The 19398-nt window shown below is 42.6% G+C and overlaps 1 protein-coding gene and 1 gene segment (V, D, J or C); both read left to right on the forward strand.

Annotated features, from left to right (window-relative positions):
- LOC146813330 (T cell receptor beta constant 2-like) overlaps positions 1–19398 on the forward strand; it is a 934578-nt gene that overhangs the window by 464232 nt on the left and 450948 nt on the right.
- On the forward strand, positions 943–8666 carry LOC146813338 (trypsin-like). The gene is made up of 5 exons (XM_085620150.1): positions 943–1032; positions 3402–3561; positions 4378–4631; positions 7356–7492; positions 8432–8666. The coding sequence occupies exons 1-5, from the start codon at positions 993–995 to the stop codon at positions 8579–8581; spliced, it is 741 nt and encodes a 246-aa protein (XP_085476276.1). The 5' UTR covers positions 943–992; the 3' UTR covers positions 8582–8666.

A 19398-nucleotide genomic window follows, 5' to 3' on the forward strand; every position in this document is an offset into this window, starting at 1 on the left:
TCACCTATTTTGAGGCCGATAGAATTAGAAGACTTCACTCATGGTCACATGAGCCATTTGTATTCTAGGTTACGATGGACTCAGAAATGGACAACTCAAACTCATTGATTTGAAGTTAAAATTAAACAGACACGTCATACTGCAAATGCTTCGCCAAGAAACCATCTACATTTCCAACACTTTCCACTGCTCCTTTTGGTGTAGGGCTGAACCTTTGTGTGTTGAGTTGAATCTCTAGAGATTTGGGGGATATGTACAAGGAAGTGGAGGAGAGAGGCGTTAGCCTTCTGAAAGGCAAGGCTGCACCATATTTACAAAGAGGACACCTTCCTGTACATAAACAATTCAGACAGTTTGCTTTTTCCATGTGTGCTGCACAAGGCAGCACACATGGAGAAAGCAAAAACGAGGAGAAATAATGCATTTCTCCTCATTTCGCCATCTTAAGACCAGTTTTTACCTGGTCTTAATTTTGGTGCTGCCTCCTATGTCCCCCACCCTTGTACATAGGGAGCTGCGTCAAAATGAATGGGTGTTGCAGTGAAACACCCACCGCAACACCCACGGTAACACCCACTGCCAACCCCTTTCACGCTAACAATAGCGTGAAAGGGGGCCTTATGTACAAGGCAGCGTTTAGTCACCTTAAGTGGCTTAACGTTGCCTTGTATATAAGGCACAGCCCCTATAGCCACCAAAAACGTCACTATAGGTAACATTGTGGTGGCGATAGGGGACTGTAAATATGCCCCTAGGTCTTTGAGTATTTGTGTAATGTCAAGGACAAACCTTGAGTGTGTGGAGCACAGCCAATCATTAACCAGTTCATAGAGGGTTTCTCCATACATTGCAGATATTTGCCTTCCATGACATCACGAGCTGTGTGCAGAAATAGCGTTATCCTTGGAAGGAAGATAAAGTTTGGTCTAGTTGGGTATAAATATCTGGATGTCCATCAGAGAGACACCATTGCCAGTGCCTCCAGGACCACCATGAAGTTCCTTCTGATCTGTGCCCTCCTGGGAGCTGCTGGTAGGTGCAGGGTGTACACTCTTTGTCAGTGACTGGAAGTACCTTTCACTCCAGTGGTCACAGATAGTTTTCTTTCAGCAGTTTAGGAACCTAATGACTAAACCGCCTTTGAAACCCAACAAAAAAGCGGCCTTTACAGAGCTAGGGAGGCCACACCTGTGTTGTCTAATGGCACTTAAGTGCACTCAAATGTTCACGTTTAACACAGGCTCCAAAGTTATTTCCTGCTCACTGAGCTAATGAGGAAGTAAAAGGATGGGAAAGAATCTTGGTAGGATTTGCCCACTTCTGCAGACCAGTGGCTTCCTTAGTCAGATGTTGTACCTTTGCACTGCTGTAATATTAACAGGGCTTTCTGGGATTAGTGTTAACACGCAGTGCACCTGTATGAGCATCACAGCATTTCAACTTGTTTTCATATATTTAACAGTTTTGCGTTGTGCATTGCACCAGTGGGAGTTAGGGCACCTTAGAAGAGGCCCATGAGGGGGACCTCAGAAGCAATCAGATGAGACAGAGAAGCTTGCACTCATTATAAAGGGAACACTCTTGGAACATTTGAGGAAATCAATGGTTTAAAATTGGCGGGTGCATATAGGAAGAAAACGTAGAGGAAGGTGCTCAGAATCTTGGAGGAGAGAGTTCAAGCTCAGGTCACAACAGTAGAAAAGGAGCATTGGGCTAAAGAGTGGTTTTAAGTCATGGTCCTTCCACCTGCAGATACTTTTGGCTTCTTACTTGTCTAAGTCCAAATGAACGGCTTTGTAGGTGAGACATCATCATTTGAACTTTATTCTTGCTAGTAAGTGTGCCCAATGTAGGCTTTGTACAATCTCTGCCAAGTGGACACATTTATTTCAGTTGACGCCAAGTCTGAGGATCCTTGTTCTAACACCTGTTGTGCAGGTGTGCATTACAAGAAGTGCCAGTCATCACTTCTAGTAATTATCGGGTGAAATTAAGGTCGCACCTCAGAACTTTCACATTCTAAAGTTCGACAGGCCAGACCGGCCAGCATCCAACAGGGGTGAAGGACAGGTAAATACTGGAAGATGTAGACTTTGCTCAGGAAAGCTAACATATTCATGTTTTGCACATTTGTGGAGGGATGAATTTGTAATATGTGTTATTTATTGCAAAATCTCAGGCGTTGAATTTTAACGGCTGTCATAATTAAGCCTGGGCGAAGCACTACGCTACGCTCGCGTAGTTTGCGAAGTTCGCGCTACTTCGCACTACGCGAACTGCACGTAGCACAGGGCAAACATGCGTAGCGTAGTGTTGCGTAGTGCTGTGGTCATTTTTTACTTGCTCGCGGTCCTCAACGTCAAGTTGGCGACCGCGAGCAAGCAAAATGACATCCCGGCGAGACTTTTTCCTTGTTCGCAATCAGCAACATCAAGTTGGCGATCGCGAGCATGGAAAATAAACCTCCCGGCGAGATTCCCAATGCGAGGAGGTCAGGTTTCTCATTGCGAGGGGTCGCGTATGCTCGCGACCGCTCGCGATGAGAAACTACCAGTTCGCGTTGAGAAAGCTGCCGCTCGAGTAAGAAATCTACTCGAGCAGCAGAAAACTACAGCTCGCACTGTGCAAGATGCCATTTTCAATGATTGCACAGTGCCGGTTGCTTGTCCGCACTGTGCAATCATTGAAAACAACATCTTGCACAGTGCGAACATGTTACTACGCAGTTTGCGAAGTGCTACGCGTAGCTCGCGTAGTGCGAACTTCACTTTGCGTAGCTTCGCGAAGTGCTACTTCACGAACTACGCCCACCCTTAGTCATAATAACACCTACCCCCTCCAGGACACTAGTGATTGAGGACTACCGAAGGAAGGTGTAAACTTGTTTTGAGTGGGGTGATAGAGGATTGCAGGGCACCTTCTAGGACAAGCAGATTTCCAGAAGGACACAAGGCCTCAGATTTTGCACATGCCTAAAGAGGACAGAAGCAGCAGCTGTAGAAATGCTTTTAAAGTTACCAGTTATACTGCATTTAGAAGGAGTCTTGAAGTCTAGGGTATACCTGTGGGTACCATCAGTCATTCCTGCATCCCTCCTCTGGGAGCCAGAGTCACCTAGGCACATTTGTAAATGAGTGACTCGGAGGTGTGCTCTGTCGTCACTTCTACTGGTGATTTTCAGAAATGTGTGTGATGCTGTGGTGGAGAACACAGTACCAGTAACTGAGTTACTGAACAGGGTTCTGTAGTACTGACTCTAGAATTATAGCCATATTTAGATTTTTTGGTATGGCAGTATTTAGATAAGTGTGAATATTGTGTTTACCTGTTCACTGGGACCCTCTATTGTGAAATATTGTGGTTAAAACATTGACTTGCATCATTTCTTGCCTCTCTTTCAGCTGCTTTCCCCATTGATGATGATGATAAAATTGTTGGGGGCTACACGTGTGGGAAGAACGCGCTCCCCTACCAGGTGTCGCTGAATGTCGGCTACCATTTCTGCGGCGGGTCCCTCATCAACAGCCAATGGGTCGTGTCGGCTGCTCACTGCTACAAATCGTAAGTTTGGATTTGTTTCGCACAACAAAACTCCACTGTCCCAAAAGTGTCAATTATTAATGACATTATTAAAGTGTAACCTGTACCAAAGTAATTTTATTATGTAAATCAGCTTAATATTAAGCGTAATCCCATTGGTGGAGTAACCAATGAGTGACATAAATCCTAGACGTGACATAAGCAACCACTATTGAAATTGATCAAACCTTTAGTTAATGTACCTTCTAATATAGTACTGCATATTGTATATGATTCCATGCATACATATATATTAAAAATCATGGTAAAATGTTTTACGTCAGGCAGCTTTTATTAACTGTTACCTGCTGAGGCATCTCCACTGTTGCCAATCGGTTTGGTACTCAGTGCAACTCAACACCACACTGGCCACACTTCAAGAGGCCATGAGAAGTGTTGATATTTGTAAGAATGTTTGAAGATCTTTCTTTGTTGTATTTATTAAGTAAGGTTATATTTGTGACTAGGGATGTGAGTAGGTTTATCCTACATTGGCAAAGTCGAGTCAATGTGGGAAACTTTATCATGATGAAAGCAAGCAAAGATTTCTGAGTTCATGTAAGTTCACACAAGAAGAAATGAATCCCACCCGGCCGACTGCAAGAAAACACTTCAAATTTCATAGAAATTAGTTCTATTGTGTCTTTGCATATGATGAAGACAACTATATTATGGTGACAACATGTTTGTTGAATAGTGAATAAGAAAGAAAGGCATGCCTTTCTCAGGAGGTTTATTTTAAAAACCAGCATCTAAAACCATGCAATGTTAAATCACGCATCTATCTTTGTGTTCTAGGCGTATCAATGTGAGACTTGGGGAGCACAACATTGCATCAAATGAAGGAACTGAACAGTTCATTGATTCCACCAAGGTCATCAGACACCCCAACTACAGCTCCAGGAACCTGGACAATGACATCATGCTCATCAAGCTGTCCAAAGCCGCGACTCTCAACAGCTACGTCAAGGCCGTCGCCCTCCCGTCAGGTTGTGCTGCAGCGGGGACCCAGTGTCTGATCTCAGGATGGGGCAACATGTCCGGCAGTGGTTGTAAGTAATCACAGAGTGCAGGCACTTTCTTCAGCAAGAGCACAGGCCTTCAAACTGAGGGCAGCCTGCTTGAAGTTGGTAAAGGAGAGAACAAATGCAGTTAGATAAGGCAGCTGCTGTAGTTCTCATAGCCATGGGAACTCCTCCTGCTGCCCCCTGAGCTCAAAGGAGAAAGTACAATTATAACTCATGTAGTGATCAATTTGAGGAGTTGGTTTCCAGTGCTCCTGCCATGCACTTAATTGTCAGCACTAGCACTCATGACAGTCTGCCTAAACAATAGTTTAGTATGTCAATGTACATGAAAAAGACCAGTACCTGCTCCTCAAGGCATTCTCATACCTTAGGGGCCTGGAATAATCTGAGTTGTCACACTTGTAGGGTGTGATGATATTAGTTGTGTTTGCTTTGGCATTGGTGGGGCTGACAGGGGCAATGATTGGTGCAATCTGCCGTGGCCTCTGGACGAGGATCCTGCCCCCTGTTCTTCTTTACAAATTAAGCACTGGACCCATGCCTCCATTGCTCTCCAAGGATGGATCAGCCACTGGAAAGCGCTCTGGACTCCATTCAATTCCACCATTTTTTGCTTGTCTGCGCCATTCCAGGTAGTGATCTGCCATGTGCAAAACAGACAAGACCCTTCCCTGCAAAAAGGGTAGCCTAGCCCTAACTGGTAAACCAGGCCCTCTCTGAATGAGAACACAAGCAACCACAGAACAGTATCAGCCTTATTAGGCTCCATGGGGAGGCACAGCTTAAACCTTATCCCAAAGCCATCCAGAAAACCATGTCTGGACATGCTCTTCTCCTTTAGGGAGACTCATTTAGGGAGCACAAAAAGTTAGGGGTGAAATGCTTGGATTAATCTCTGCCACTGGTAATCACTAAGCCTGGGCAAAGCACTACGCTACGCTCGCGTAGTTTGCGATGTTCGCGCTACTTCGCACTACGCGAACTGCACGTAGCACAGTGCGAACACGCGTAGCGTAGTGCTGCGGTCATTTTTTGCTTGCTCGCGGTCCTCAACGTCAAGTTGGCGACCGCGAGCAAGCAGAATGACATCCCGCCGAGACTTTTTCCTTGTTCGCGATCAGCAACATCAAGTTGGCGATCGCGAGCATGGAAAATAAATCTCCCGGCGAGATTCCCAACGCGAGGAGGTCAGGTTTCTCATTGCGAGTGGTCGCATATGCTCGCGACCGCTCGCGATGAGAAACTACCAGTTCGCGTTGAGAAAGCTGCCGCTCGAGTAAAAATCTACTCGAGCAGCAGAAAACTACAGCTCGCACTGTGCAAGATGCCATTTTCTATGATTGCACAGTGCCGGTTGCTTGTCCGCACTGTGCAATCATTGAAAACGACATCTGGCACAGTGCGAACAAGGTACTACGCAGTTCGCGAAGTGCTACGCGTAGCTCGTGTAGTGCGAACTGCACTTTGCGTAGCTTCGCGAAGTGCTACTTCGCGAACTACGCCCAGGGTTAGTAATCACTCTAGGCTGAATTCAAGTCCATTGTTCTTTAGCTCGTCTGCAACATTACAGGCAGGGGACAGTCGCAGTCAAGTGTTTATTTATATGTCTTTCAGTCGATACCTACATGTGGATGCTCAGAAGTTGTGCTTATTTTACAGTTCAGTGAGCAAAAATCAATGCTTCCTGCCTCTCCTATTCATTCTAAAAGGAAGTTGTGAAATCTGTATTTGAAAAGACATTTGAGATGTCAGAGGCTTGATTGACCAAACAGTTGCATTGCATGTGGACAGCACATCTGACGCCTGGGGTTACTCCATAGTGCTGTTCCCCAAATCCCCCATGTGGATGTGCTTGGAGGGCCTCAGCATCATTCTATGGAATATTATTCAGACCCTTGCCTGGTCAATACTGCTGAGCCGAATGCTTTAAAATGAAGAATGTTCGCGAACCTTTCAACCCATAAAACACGTTTGAAGAATAGCATTTTCATCCTATTTCGTTTTCACAAATGACCCTGTGCTTCTGAATGCTCCATCTGTCATTATTCTTCTCACAGAACCTCTGGAAACTCCAGCAGGTTTCTCCCAATAGTACTCAGCCATCCTGCTCTAATGAAGCTTTTTGTAATTACTGTCTTGAAAAATCCACTCGCTGTAAAATTGTCTCTAATCTTACCAAGATATGATTAGTGTGACTAAATTTATTGCAGATAGTAAATCACTATTTACCACTAATATTCTGAAAATTATTGGAGAGTACCAACATTTGGTGCTGCACAAAAAAGTTGGACCAACCGCAAAAAATACCAGCTAGACATGACTGTGGATCTGCACTATACACTGGACTCCAGCCGAAACCTCAGGGCACATTTTGTACTCAAGGGTGCAGTTTGCACTATGAAAATAGCTCTGAATGCCGGTGGTAAATTGGGGGGAAATTCTACCGCAAGAGCACATTTAGTGAGCAGAAACAGCTGCTGTCACTCGCTATTCATGTTCTGTTGCACAAAATGCATCCTCGGCATCCATTTTGGATGCAAGGTCCATCTGTAAGCTAAGAAATAGTACTACAGGCATGATTACTGTTTTTGTGTAATTCCATGTAACCTGCGGAATTTTTAGGTAATTTCACATGATTATGCTACATTGAATTACGCAAATAATGCCCACCTCTAATATTGAGTCAGATTCAAAGCTGCTTATTACCAATTGACAACACATCTTTCCTTATTTTACGCTTTTTCTCAGCAAACTACCCCAACGCCCTGCAGTGCCTGAATGCGCCAATCCTGACCACCAGCCAATGCACCAGCTCCTACCCGGGGCAGATCACCAACAACATGTTCTGCGCAGGATACCTTGAAGGCGGAAAGGACTCTTGCCAGGTATGTGACATTCTAAGGTGTTTCACACTATCTGCACACCTATGGTGTTAGGTTACTGGAGGAAGAATTCACAGACTGTGAGAGACAGACTTCAACAAAAGAGTGAACTAGTAGCTTGCTCCAGTCTGAAGTTAATACCAGCCATAGACATGTTCCAGCATTCATTTGTGTCTGCCTAGTTAGGGAGCTGTCCCCCTTCCCTGGAGACATCTGTCAAAAACACTCACAGCAAAGTGCTCCACGATTTAATTTGCTTTTTATAACCTGACAGTGAATCTGATAACGTGCACCCACAATGTGGATACAAGTTGATGCTTAGAACCTATTCTACTTTCACTATCTTGGTATTAAGAGCTTCCTCCCACCCCTCCCTCCTGACTGACGTCACATGCACTCAGTGCTCCAGGATTGCTGAACCGCAATGCTAAATGTGCAGTCTAAGCCCAGAATGTGTCCCACACCATCCCAACCACTGTTTTTGTTTTTGACACCTACCACAAATGTTGTGGTGGGTGGTAGCCAGGTGCACCTGTCTCTACAGAGGGTGATCACAGCTAATCTCAAACATAAAGAACAAAAAATATAAACAAACAGTAACCCACACTCTTTCATAGTTCAGTGCATCAGGAAATATTTTATTTTACAAAGGGATCCATGTCAGCTGTACTGATAGGTTTGTCCATGAAGGATGGACAGCTTTTTGCGTTACTTATAAAGGTGCATCGCATGAAAAGGGTTTAATGATAAAAACATAAGAAGAACATGTCAAAACAAATACAACCTGAAGTTTATTGTTGAAGGATGATGTCATCTATGATTTCATTATTTGATGCTGATGGAAAGGTGCAGTGAGGATGCACTTTAATGACCACAACATTCTCTGAGTCTATATAGTGTTCCTACTGTAATACTGATTGAACATTGCCCTCTGTCTTTCAGGGTGATTCCGGTGGCCCGGTGGTCTGCAATGGTCAGCTGCAGGGTGTGGTCTCCTGGGGTATTGGTTGTGCTCAGAGAAACTACCCAGGAGTTTACACCAAGGTCTGCAACTACGTCAACTGGATTCAGAGCACTGTGGCTTCAAACTGAGAACATTACCTAGAAGCGATGACCAACCCCACACTCATGTCTTGATGTGACTCTGCACTGTTACAAAATAAATTATGGAACAAAATGTTGTGTTCATCTCCTTTGTGTAATGTATTATTTAATCAGTTAATTTATGTCACTACTTGAGACAGCAAAGACAAATATACACAAATATTAGCATGAATGCATTTCAAAAGAAGATACAATCCCATTTTTCACCACAAATATTTACTATTCAACATATTTTCAAATAGGACCCTGAATGAATCTTAAAATATTCAACGACAGCATTAAACCTCCCTCGATGTCCTTTCGGCTAGAATGTGCCACGTGATGCCACTCCCTTGCGGCACGCAAAACATTATAATACCATATTGAATTTGCCATTTCCGGAGACTACCATTTGTGAATGTTTCTATCCTTCCCCTAAAGGACTAATTCACCCTAAATTCCTGGAATATGGCACTTTCAAGTCTAGTAGCAAGTTAACTCTGTAGTTCCACATTTGACTTTGTCAAGAAACTGTAAGAGGTTCTGGGAAAAATACCAGTGTTGTTGAGGTCTGAAAGTACCAACTTCACTCAAAAACACTAGAATGAACCGTGGGATGGGAAGGCTTGGTTTACTTTTTCATGAAATAATACAAAAATACCAATACCCTTCCACCCAGGACCATAACAAACTTACCATAGCAACAGTATACCATGATACAGAAAGACATAAAGATTATCAGTGTCCAAATGAAATTTAAGTATAAGAATAAGAATACAGTTTTAATTTGAGCAAAAATTCGACAGATCTGGGATATATGACAAAGAACAACAGGACCTATATGTATTAAATGCAAAAGAGGTTAATCTTAAAAGTAATAACTCCCACAAGCAAAATAGTATATTAAATTGTAAGTTATAAAAATTATAGACTATACTATGGGCCTGATTACGATGGTGGTCGGACGAGTGTTTGACCACCATCATTGCGGGATCAGGTCCGCCCGACAAGTAGTCAGCGGTCCCCCATGCCCAATTACGATCCGACCTCAGTGTAGGTGGTTGGAAACATGCCTTTTGCCATTGAGGCTTATGCCATGGCCCTGAAAAGGGCCGCAGCACAAGCCCCAATGCCAAAAGGCATGGGGCAGGGATGTTTGGGAGGGCACCACAGGTGACCTCCAGGCCACATAGCGGAGGCCCAGGGGGAACGGGGGCCTGCTAGGGGCACCTAAAGTCCCTTTCCGACAGCCTTTCTTTGGCAGTCAGACCACCATGGAGAGGCTGTCGGAAAGGGACATCATAGTCCCTACGGCGGTGCCTGAACAGGGACCGCCCCTATTGTAGGGAATATGATCCGAACGACGGTCCAATGGCCTCAAAGAGAGTAAGTCAGTCCCTCTGACCAATGCAGTCCGACCGACACCATCGCAATGCGGTGGTCAGACCGCTCTGCTGGATGTAGATGAAACCACCACCGACGGCCTGTTGGTGGCAGCCCCATCGACATCCTAATCAGCCCGAGTGAAAATAAATGGGAAGAGGACCATTATGAAAAACATCCCCAATGAAAAAAGGCAGTGAAAAAGGTTTTCTTGTAAATCAATAGTTAAATAAAGATAATGAAAAAATAATAAACACATTTCTAAGTGTCCTCCCAAAGTTCTAAACAGCATTATTGTTTTTTTAAACGGACTCTCACCCTGACCTCCATTACTATTTGCAGGTTAGATTTAAGTTTATCAAGGACGTAATTTATATTTAGTAGGAAATATATGATGAATTCATTGAAATACGTCACTTTGGGATAAGCCAGAATTACCGGAGAATTTTATGACCCTATCTGCAGGGCTTGTTCTCAATTAGGGATGGAAACTATGAGGCAACTGCACCCTTCGAACAGATTCCACTTGTTTGCTGGGATTCAAGCTTCTTACTACATTCCCCTAACATTTGTTTAAATACTTGCAGCTAAGAAATTACTTTTTGTCTGGTTATAAGGTTCCTATTGATTTGCAGGGCCAGATTGGCTGTAGCGGGCACCACGCAGGTCCCCGGTGGGCCACCCCGGTGTGGGCCTGTTTTGATCCCCTGGGGGGCAGTTTTTGTTATAGGGGCCAGTTTTGCAGCATAGCTACAATATCGGCCCCCTGAAACAAAAGTGTTTTTTACGTGTGCAGCCCCAACCCCACCTTCCACGGCTGGCCTGACTCTAATGCCAGGGCTGGTGTGCATTCCCAGTCCGGCCCTGTTGATATGGCAGGTTCTAACATCATGTCATGCTTGCATAAAGCTAGTAGGAAACCCCTAATTAGTATGATCTATCTTGGGATCTGTGAGCACAGGAAGGACAATGAACCACTTTTAGCTGCTAAATAGAGTAAGACGCTTTCCTGTAAAATTGTACCTTCAGAAGTCTATAGCGCTTTGAAGACAGTTGAGGGCTCAAACTACAGCTATTTAAGACAATTTGTACGCTATACTATACACCAGAGAAAATGATGAGGTGGGGTGGGAATCCCGGCACTGATAAGACTAGCTGCCCTAGGAGTGGATGTTCTAATGTTGACATCCTTCACATGTTTGCTACACGTCCTGCTCTTCAGGCGTTTTGGTGGGTCAACCGACAGCATCATGGTGCGGTTTTGAAATTCAGTTCACCCCTAAGGAGATAATGATGGGATATTGAATGGAATCTGATTCTGGTCTAAGTTGGCTGTTGTGTATAATCATTGTCTCAGCCACATTCTGTATTGCTAGATCCTGGGCGATCTCAGTCCCACCGCGGATTACTGAGTGGTGGGCTACCACACAGCAACAATTTGAGTCTGAATAGGCTCTTGCACATGCAAAGGGTAATCGTTCACCTAAGAAATTCAACAGAATCTGATGGGGGTCACACTGGGATCAATGGAATAATTTGCAAACCTAGCATTTATTTTTTGTAGCCGATTTGAAGGGCCTGATTGGTCTGTTTGTTTTTATATCCTTTTTCTTTCTTTTGATTTTTCTCCTTTTATATTTCTGTCTATGGCTTCGATGCAGCCCTATCCCCTGAGGGTGGGGGAAATAGGCGTTTTTGCCTTTCTATGTGCGCACCCACGTGTTTGTAACTGGGGCTATTCCCGAACAGTTTTTACTTAATTTACCTTAGTTTATTAAACATGTATTGATCAATTCTGACTTTCTAAAATAAACATTTTAAAAAGAAATAAATAAAGTGACTCTCACCCACATGTATGTGTGGCAGGCTTCATCATCGGTCGGTAAAAGTGCTCCACCCCACTGTTTGAGGGAGCCCCTTAAATTTCATCTCGTGAGATCAAGAGATCAGGAAAGGAATTAAAATAGCATATATGTACTCCCAAAACATTTTTATTATTTGAGTCTCAATGGTGAGTTAAAAACAGGGAGGGATGTGACCGCGGAGATAAAAGCCCCCAACAACCTCAGGTGGACATGTGTCAGCCAGTTGTGTTAAGACCAAAGGGTCAACCAGCTTTCATGTGGACCACAAAGGTCCCTCTGGCTTGTAAAAATCCATTCAATATACTACTGGTAACATTCAACCTGTTTAACATTACCCTGTTTGTTAGGAACCTCCTAATGTTGACTACTGCATGCACCTTCTGTTTCTGACCTCCAGGTACTTTTGCTTAAACTTACCAATGCTTAAGCACTTCACAAATATTCAGAAGGCTGAAATTAATTCAGTTTTAGAAGACATGTACATCTCAAGCATTGTTTTTTTCTTATTTTACCATTCCTTTCCACCTTTTGTAAGTTATTGTTCCTTAGTAAAGATTTGCATTTACATGCACGGTACTACATTCCTTTAAAACTTCACATGTCTAATTGCCTTGAAGGCGAACTTGCTTAAAAATATTAAATAAACGAATGGTTCTTTAGCATTTGTGCACATTAGAAAGTTCAGTTAAATTGTAAAAATAAAACCTAAAGGGGCATGAAAGTGAAACTGAACACAAATTTGCACTATCTTGTTGTTCGGTTGTTAACATCTGCTTGTCAAAATATTCCCCCATACATGTGATAGTACATGTTATGTACCCTTATTGGCAAATATAGCCGAAGTATTGTTATAATGAAAAGTGAATCAGAGAGATGTTGGCCCCAAATAAACCTGAATGTGAATTGAAATTCATTTCAACCGCATCCACTCAAACATTTCTAAGTAAAAGTTAAAACTTAATTACATTTTTGAAAAAATAAACCACTTATGGCCCAATTACGATGCAGGCATTGTTGCGGAACAGGGACCGGCTGACAGGGAGTCGGTGGTCCCGACCACCAAGTTAGGATCCAGCTGCCGTGGAGACAGAACAAACCTGCCTCTTTGCAAAGAGGCTAGCACTGCAGCCCGCAACAGGTCCGCAGTACAAGTCGCAAAGCCAAAAGGCATGTTTTTACACATCCCTGCACGCGGTGCCTGCCACACAATGCAGGGGTATTTAGGGGGGCACAACAGGTGCCCCACAGGGCCCATAGTGGAGTGCCACGGGGGACAGGGGCCCTTCTAGGCGTTTACAGGGTAGAATTTGTGGTGGAGAAGCTTATGAATATCCCCAACTTGTCAGTATGTGTGTGTTTCCAATCTTTTATGGCATGGCTGCACTAGAACCCCATTTGCCACGCCTAGGTAAAGATGTTCTCATGCTAAATATTGCACAATACTGGGCTATCATTAAACATGAGAAAATCCTTCTGCAAGCGCTAATTTACTTCTGTGAATTTCAAAAGTGAATTTACACTAAACGTTGAAACCATTTGCACACACAACTTTAACTTAAATGTGGAAATTACTTTGTTGAATCCTGCCCCAAGTGTCAATAATGGGAAATTTTAAATTGGTCTGAAAGTTCAGTTTCAAAGCAATATTAATTTTCGCTTCTGAATTAAACATCTTTGGTATCGTCTAGCATTTTCTCTCACAGACTCCTGGATATTATATATCAGTGTAAAATACAAACTTCACTCACTTTTCAGCAAGAGAAAGAGAGTCAGAAATAGAAAAATGAAAAATGAAGCACCCACACACTTGTTAGAATAAATATGAGCAGTTTGTCATAGGTTTTTACTGATGCTTGACAATATGGCCCTCTTACAAGTGCAGGGCTACATTGGACAGGTTCAGAATTACAATGTATGTGATCATTATCACTAAGCCTGGGCAAAGCACTACGCTACGCTCGCGTAGTTTGCGAAGTTCGCGCTACTTCGCACTACGCGAATTGCACGTAGCACAGTGCGAACACGCGTAGTGTAGTGTTGCGTAGTGCTGCGGTCATTTTTTGCTTGCTCGCGGTCCTCAACGTCAAGTTGGCGACCGCGAGCAAGCAAAATGACATCCCGGCGAGACTTTTTCCTTGTTCGCGATCAGCAACATCAAGTTGGCGATCACGAGCATGGAAAATAAACCTCCCGGCGAGATTCCCAACGCGAGGAGGTCAGGTTTCTCATTGCGAGTGGTCGCGTATGCTCGCGATGAGAAACTACCAGTTCGCGTTGAGAAAGCTGCCGCTCGAGTAAAAATCTACTCGAGCAGCAGAAAACTACAGCTCGCACTGTGCAAGATGCCGTTTTCAATGATTGCACAGTGCCGGTTGCTTTTCCGCACTGTGCAATCATTGAAAACGACATCTGGCACAGTGCGAACAAGGTACTACGCAGTTCGCGAAGTGGTACGCGTAGCTCGCGTAGTGCGAACTGCACTTTGCGTAGCTTCGCGAAGTGCTACTTCGCGAACTACGCCCAGGGTTAATTATCACACCCTGGTCGTTTCCCCCTGATAAACTCTAGCAGGTCAAACTCGCCGAAATGTAGCAGGGAAAAGACCCTTTAAGAAAAGGCAAGGCATGCATCATGTATTGTGATAATTAATGATTCTGCATGTTATGCCTCATTTGCAAGTTAAAAACTCAGAATAGGAGATATTTATCATACGATAATGTGCAATCATTGAAAACGACATCTGGCAGGCTCGAGAAGACAATAGCAGAATGCGACAGTCTTTGCAGGAAATGGCGGATAAACTTGGCGGATTAACTCGAGATATCTCAGAATTGCAGCAGAGAGTTTTAGCTACTGAGGAACTATCAGCGCTTACAGATGTCTCTACTAAAACACACGAGGAACAGATTTCAGGCATGCAGATTAAATTGGAAGACATGGAAAATCGCCAGCGCCGACAAAATCTGAGGTTATTTGGTATTTCAGAAGGAGCGGAGGGGGCGGACCCGAGGGGGTTTATGGTTAAACTATTCCAAAAAGCTTTTCCGGATCTCTCTGACTGGGATTGGGACTCCCAACTTCAAAGGGTCCACAGGCTACCATTAACTCAGAAGAATAAGGGAGGGCAATACCCTCGTCCTTTTTTGATCTACTTGGGGAATTTTTTATTGAGACAGGCAGTAGCAGCAAAAGCAAGACCTAATACTCCAGTATCGATAGATTCGTTTACTTTTTTTGTAAGATCGGATCTTACTAAGGCTACAATGGACAGACGCTGGAAATTACGTCAATTCATAGACCCTATAAAAGCTCTTGGAGCCCAAGCTTTTTTACAAGGACCTGCACGTTTAAAAGTACTTAAGGGCAGCCATACTTACATCTTCTTGGAAGAAAAGGAAACAGGCTTGGCAGTGGCTAAGTGGCAAGCAGAAGCTGCTGAACAGAGATAGTTTGGGGTTTTGGGGGTTCTAAATTACTTCAAAAGGCATGGACTTAATGTTTAGCGAATAGTCCGGGGGTTCCAGGCTTTATATCATCTCTTTTCTCTTTTCCTTTGATTTTTTTTTTTTTTTCTTTTCTTTTTGAATTTTGAAGCTAAACTGAATTGAATTGAATTTATGAAAAATGTCAATGTTGGACTATCATTTGGATTATCACTTGGGGCGTTGGCCCTTTCTATGTTTCCTCTTCCTCTTTCCTGTCAGTCAACATTTCAGATTGAAAAAAGGGAAAGAGGGGGAAAAAAAAGGGAAAGAGGGGAAAAAAAAACTAAAAAACCAGGGGAAGGAAGGGGAAAGGGAAAAAGGGGAGAGGGAGGAAGATTCGATTTTTGGGTTAAAGGAGGTTGAAACAAAAGGGGGTGGGTTGACCATCTATGCTGTTGCTCTGAAAGGCTGCCCTTCCAGCGGCAGGCGTTTCTAGGGGAGGAGGGTTCTTCTAAGAGACAGGGTGAATTGTCACTCTTAGATGTTGATGTTGTTCGTAAAGGACAAGGGAGGGAGGGTGGGGTTGAATTGGGGGGGGGGGAATCATCATCACTAGGGCACCACGACATTAAAGAAAGGGGAAGGTTTTTTCAGTTTTCTTAATGTTTTCGGTACTGATTTATAGACGAAATAATAGATCAAAAATAGTAAATATTATGTTTATATGTATATTGACGGTAGTAGAAGGAGGAGGGCTCATCCAAAAAATAGAAATTCATTATGAATTGGATTAATTGTCTGGTATGTAATGTGGCTGGCCTTAATAGTACAACTAAACGATGGTTAGTCCGAGAAGAGCTTCGAATTTATCAGCCTCAATTTGCGGTTCTTACAGAAACACATCTGGCCTATAAGGACCGAAATTTATTGACGCATTAAGGACTTGATATTATCATTTGCACTACTCAAACTGTATCCATAAAAGGGGTGGCTATTTTAAAAGATAAAAGGTTTAACTGCACAGTGATTAAAAAGCAGGCTGATCAATGGGGGCGCTGGGCGTTAGCTCAGCTTGATATATGGGGGAAAAATACGTGATTTGCGCTGTATATGGCTGTAATGTGGATGACCCCTCTATTTTTGAGTTTCTTAATTTAGAACTGCTAAATTGGGGGGGGGGGAAATTGGTTATGGGGGATTTTAATTGTGCCATAGATTATAGTATAGACTCCACTGGGAAAAGTACTAATTTAAGAATGCGTAAAACTCGCGGAGTACTCTTACAAATGATAAGACTTCAGTCTATCAAAGATGCTTGGAGATATATATATCCTTCAATACCAGGCTATACTTATTATTCGGCCACTCATAAATCATATTCTAGGATCGATATGGCTCTTGTGTCTGATAGTCTACTTTTAACATCAAAAATGGAAATTTGCCCTCGGGTAACCTCTGACCATAACCCCATTATTTTTTCTTTCCGGGTTAAAACTGAGAAAAAAGAACTTAGGCCATTTTCTTTTCCTAGATACTTACTGAAGGATAACGAATATTTGGCACATACTACTCAGCAATTGGAGGAATTCTTCAAAACAAATGCTGGATCTGCATCTCCAGTAATTGTGTGGGATACTATGAAGGCGTATGCTCGTGGTATTACACAAAAATATAGATTTTTACAGAATACAAAACGAAAAAGTGAGATGGAGACTTTGGTACATAATTTGCGAGATTTGGAGAATCAACATGTAGAAGCAGTTAAAAAAAAGGATTTAATGGCCCAGGATAGGGTGTTTCCTTTACTAATCGACGCAAGAATTTTAGTTAAACAGCTTCTAAGGGATAAAATGGCTGCTAATTTTTGTAAGCATCGTATAGAACAATATGAATACGGGGAGCATGTAGGACATGTATTGGCATATCAGACTGCAGAAACAAAAGCGAAAACTAAAATTAATTCTATTAAAGGGGTAAACGGGCTAATGTATACTGAAGCTTCAGATATTTTGGAGCAATTTCTATTATTTTATCAACAGCTTTATTCTCTTACATGGCCCTCTAATCAAGATGAGGTATTAAGCTACATCATTAATAGTGATCTTCAAGTGGCAGATAGTGAGAGAATTGCTACTTTGGATGAAATGGTTTCGATGGAAGAGGTGGAGGCAGCATTATTAACATTACCTATTGAGAAAGCTACTGGCACTGATTCACTGCCGCTGGAATTTTACAGAACCTTTAAGAAGACCTTGCTTTTGCCCCTTACTAGTGTAATACAATCTGTAGCTGTCAGTGGAGCAGTGCCGACTTCATGGAATCAGACACAGATTGTGTTCTTTTAAAAAAAGGATAAACTACCAACTGAATGTGGGTCATATCGGCCAATTTCTCTTATTAATGCAGATGCAAAGATATTTTCAAAGATTTTGGCAACCCGTTTAGCTCCGCTTATGCCGGATCTAGTTTCTGAAAGACAACATGGATTAGGGAGGGATACCATTGCTCACGTGAATATGGCTATTGGAGCATTCGACTACGCAGAGCAAAGGAAAATAGATTTTGGAATGATTTTATTAGACGCCGAAAAAGCGTTCGACCGTGTGAGGTGGGAGTTTTTATGGGCAGTGTTATCTAAGATCGGTATAGGCACGCAGTTTCAATCTTGCATACAGGCTCTATATTGTAACCCACAAGCGAATCTTTCCTATATGGGTTTCCGATCAGCATCTTTTCGGATTCTATGTGGGACTAGACAGGGCTGCCCTCTGTCTCCACTACTTTTTGCCTTATACATAGAGCCATTTTTACGTACTTTACAATCTTGTGCGTACATTAACCCGCTGGAATCAGGTACTTTCAAACTTAAACTTACGGCATATGCCGACGATATAGCGGTTTATGCAACTAATCCAAGTGAGGCTGTGATGAGGATTAAGCAAGAAGCAGAGAAATATGGTAATGTCTCAGGGTATAAATTAAATGTTAATAAAACTCAGGTGCTCACTACAGCCGGGATACATAAATCTATTTCTGGGGCATATACAACCGTGACCTATCTAGGGGTAAAGATAACAGCTAAAGTTAATCAGATTATTGATCTTATGATGTACCACTCTTACAGACGACTACTAAATTGCTTAAAATCTGGCATAGGCTTCCCCTGGGACTGCTTGGCAGATGTAACTTAATTAAAATGAAAATACTTCCTAAATTTCTATATCTTTTTCGCTCAATACCTTTGAAAATTCCTAATACTTTTTTTAAAAAAATTTGAGGGTATTTGTAGCAGTTTTAAATGGGGCTATAAGAAACCTAGGAGGGCAAGTGAGCTACTCAAATCTTCATACGAACAAGGCGGACTAGGTTTCCCGGACTTCAAAATATATTTTTGGGCCTCATTTACCGGACGTTTTAATTGTTTGTTGGGTTTGGACCAGATGGATTCATTCTTTACGTTTATTTTAGGTAATCAACAGGATATGTTTTTATATGGAATAAATGACCCTTACTACTTCAAAAGAGTTGAGTTTAAGACTGTGAGGGATACTGTATATGTCTGGAGAGATATGTCTTCTAAGTGTAAACTATCACTATTTCATAACAAATGCCCATTGTGGGGGAATCCTCTTTTTCCCGAGGTTTTTCAGGATCAGGCTGGTAAATCTTGGGCTAAGTATGGAATTACATGTCTGGGTGAGATATATAGTGAGAAAGGAATTAAATCTTTTGAAAATTTGTGTCTAATTTATAACTTACCATCACATTTCTTCTTTAAATATTTGCAAGTAAGAAACTACTTGACTTCAAATCTAAGGATAACTGAGTCTATGGAGTCAAACGTCTGGGATTGTATATTTGGAAGAAAGACTAAATCTCTAATACGGCTGATGTATACACATTTACATGGTTTTAAATTAGATGGTAGTAAAAAATTAGCCGAATGCTGGAGTCAAACTTTGGGCATAGCGGTCTCACCCAGCATGATCAAACAGGCATTAGGGAATCTGAAAAAATCGGTCCACTCTGTCAAATTGCAACTTCAGCAATTACGTACTGTCTGTATGTTGTATTATACTCCGGCTAAAATAGCTAAATGGGCCCAAGGAAATGTGACGGGTGATAAAAAACACTGCCCTAAATGTGGATTATA

Source organism: Triturus cristatus, chromosome 7 (genome assembly GCF_964204655.1).
Source record: "Triturus cristatus chromosome 7, aTriCri1.1, whole genome shotgun sequence".
In the NCBI taxonomy this organism is placed as follows: Eukaryota; Metazoa; Chordata; class Amphibia; order Caudata; family Salamandridae; genus Triturus; species Triturus cristatus.

Bases quoted from the DNA above. Each gene is read 5' to 3' on its own strand.
- LOC146813338 (XM_085620150.1), top strand. From the start codon at position 993: ATGAAGTTCCTTCTGATCTGTGCCCTCCTGGGAGCTGCTG. The intron at 3,562-4,377 runs GTAAGTTTGGAT...TTTGTGTTCTAG, and splicing joins GCTGCTCACTGCTACAAATC to GCGTATCAATGTGAGACTTG. The intron at 7,493-8,431 runs GTATGTGACATT...TCTGTCTTTCAG, and splicing joins GCGGAAAGGACTCTTGCCAG to GGTGATTCCGGTGGCCCGGT.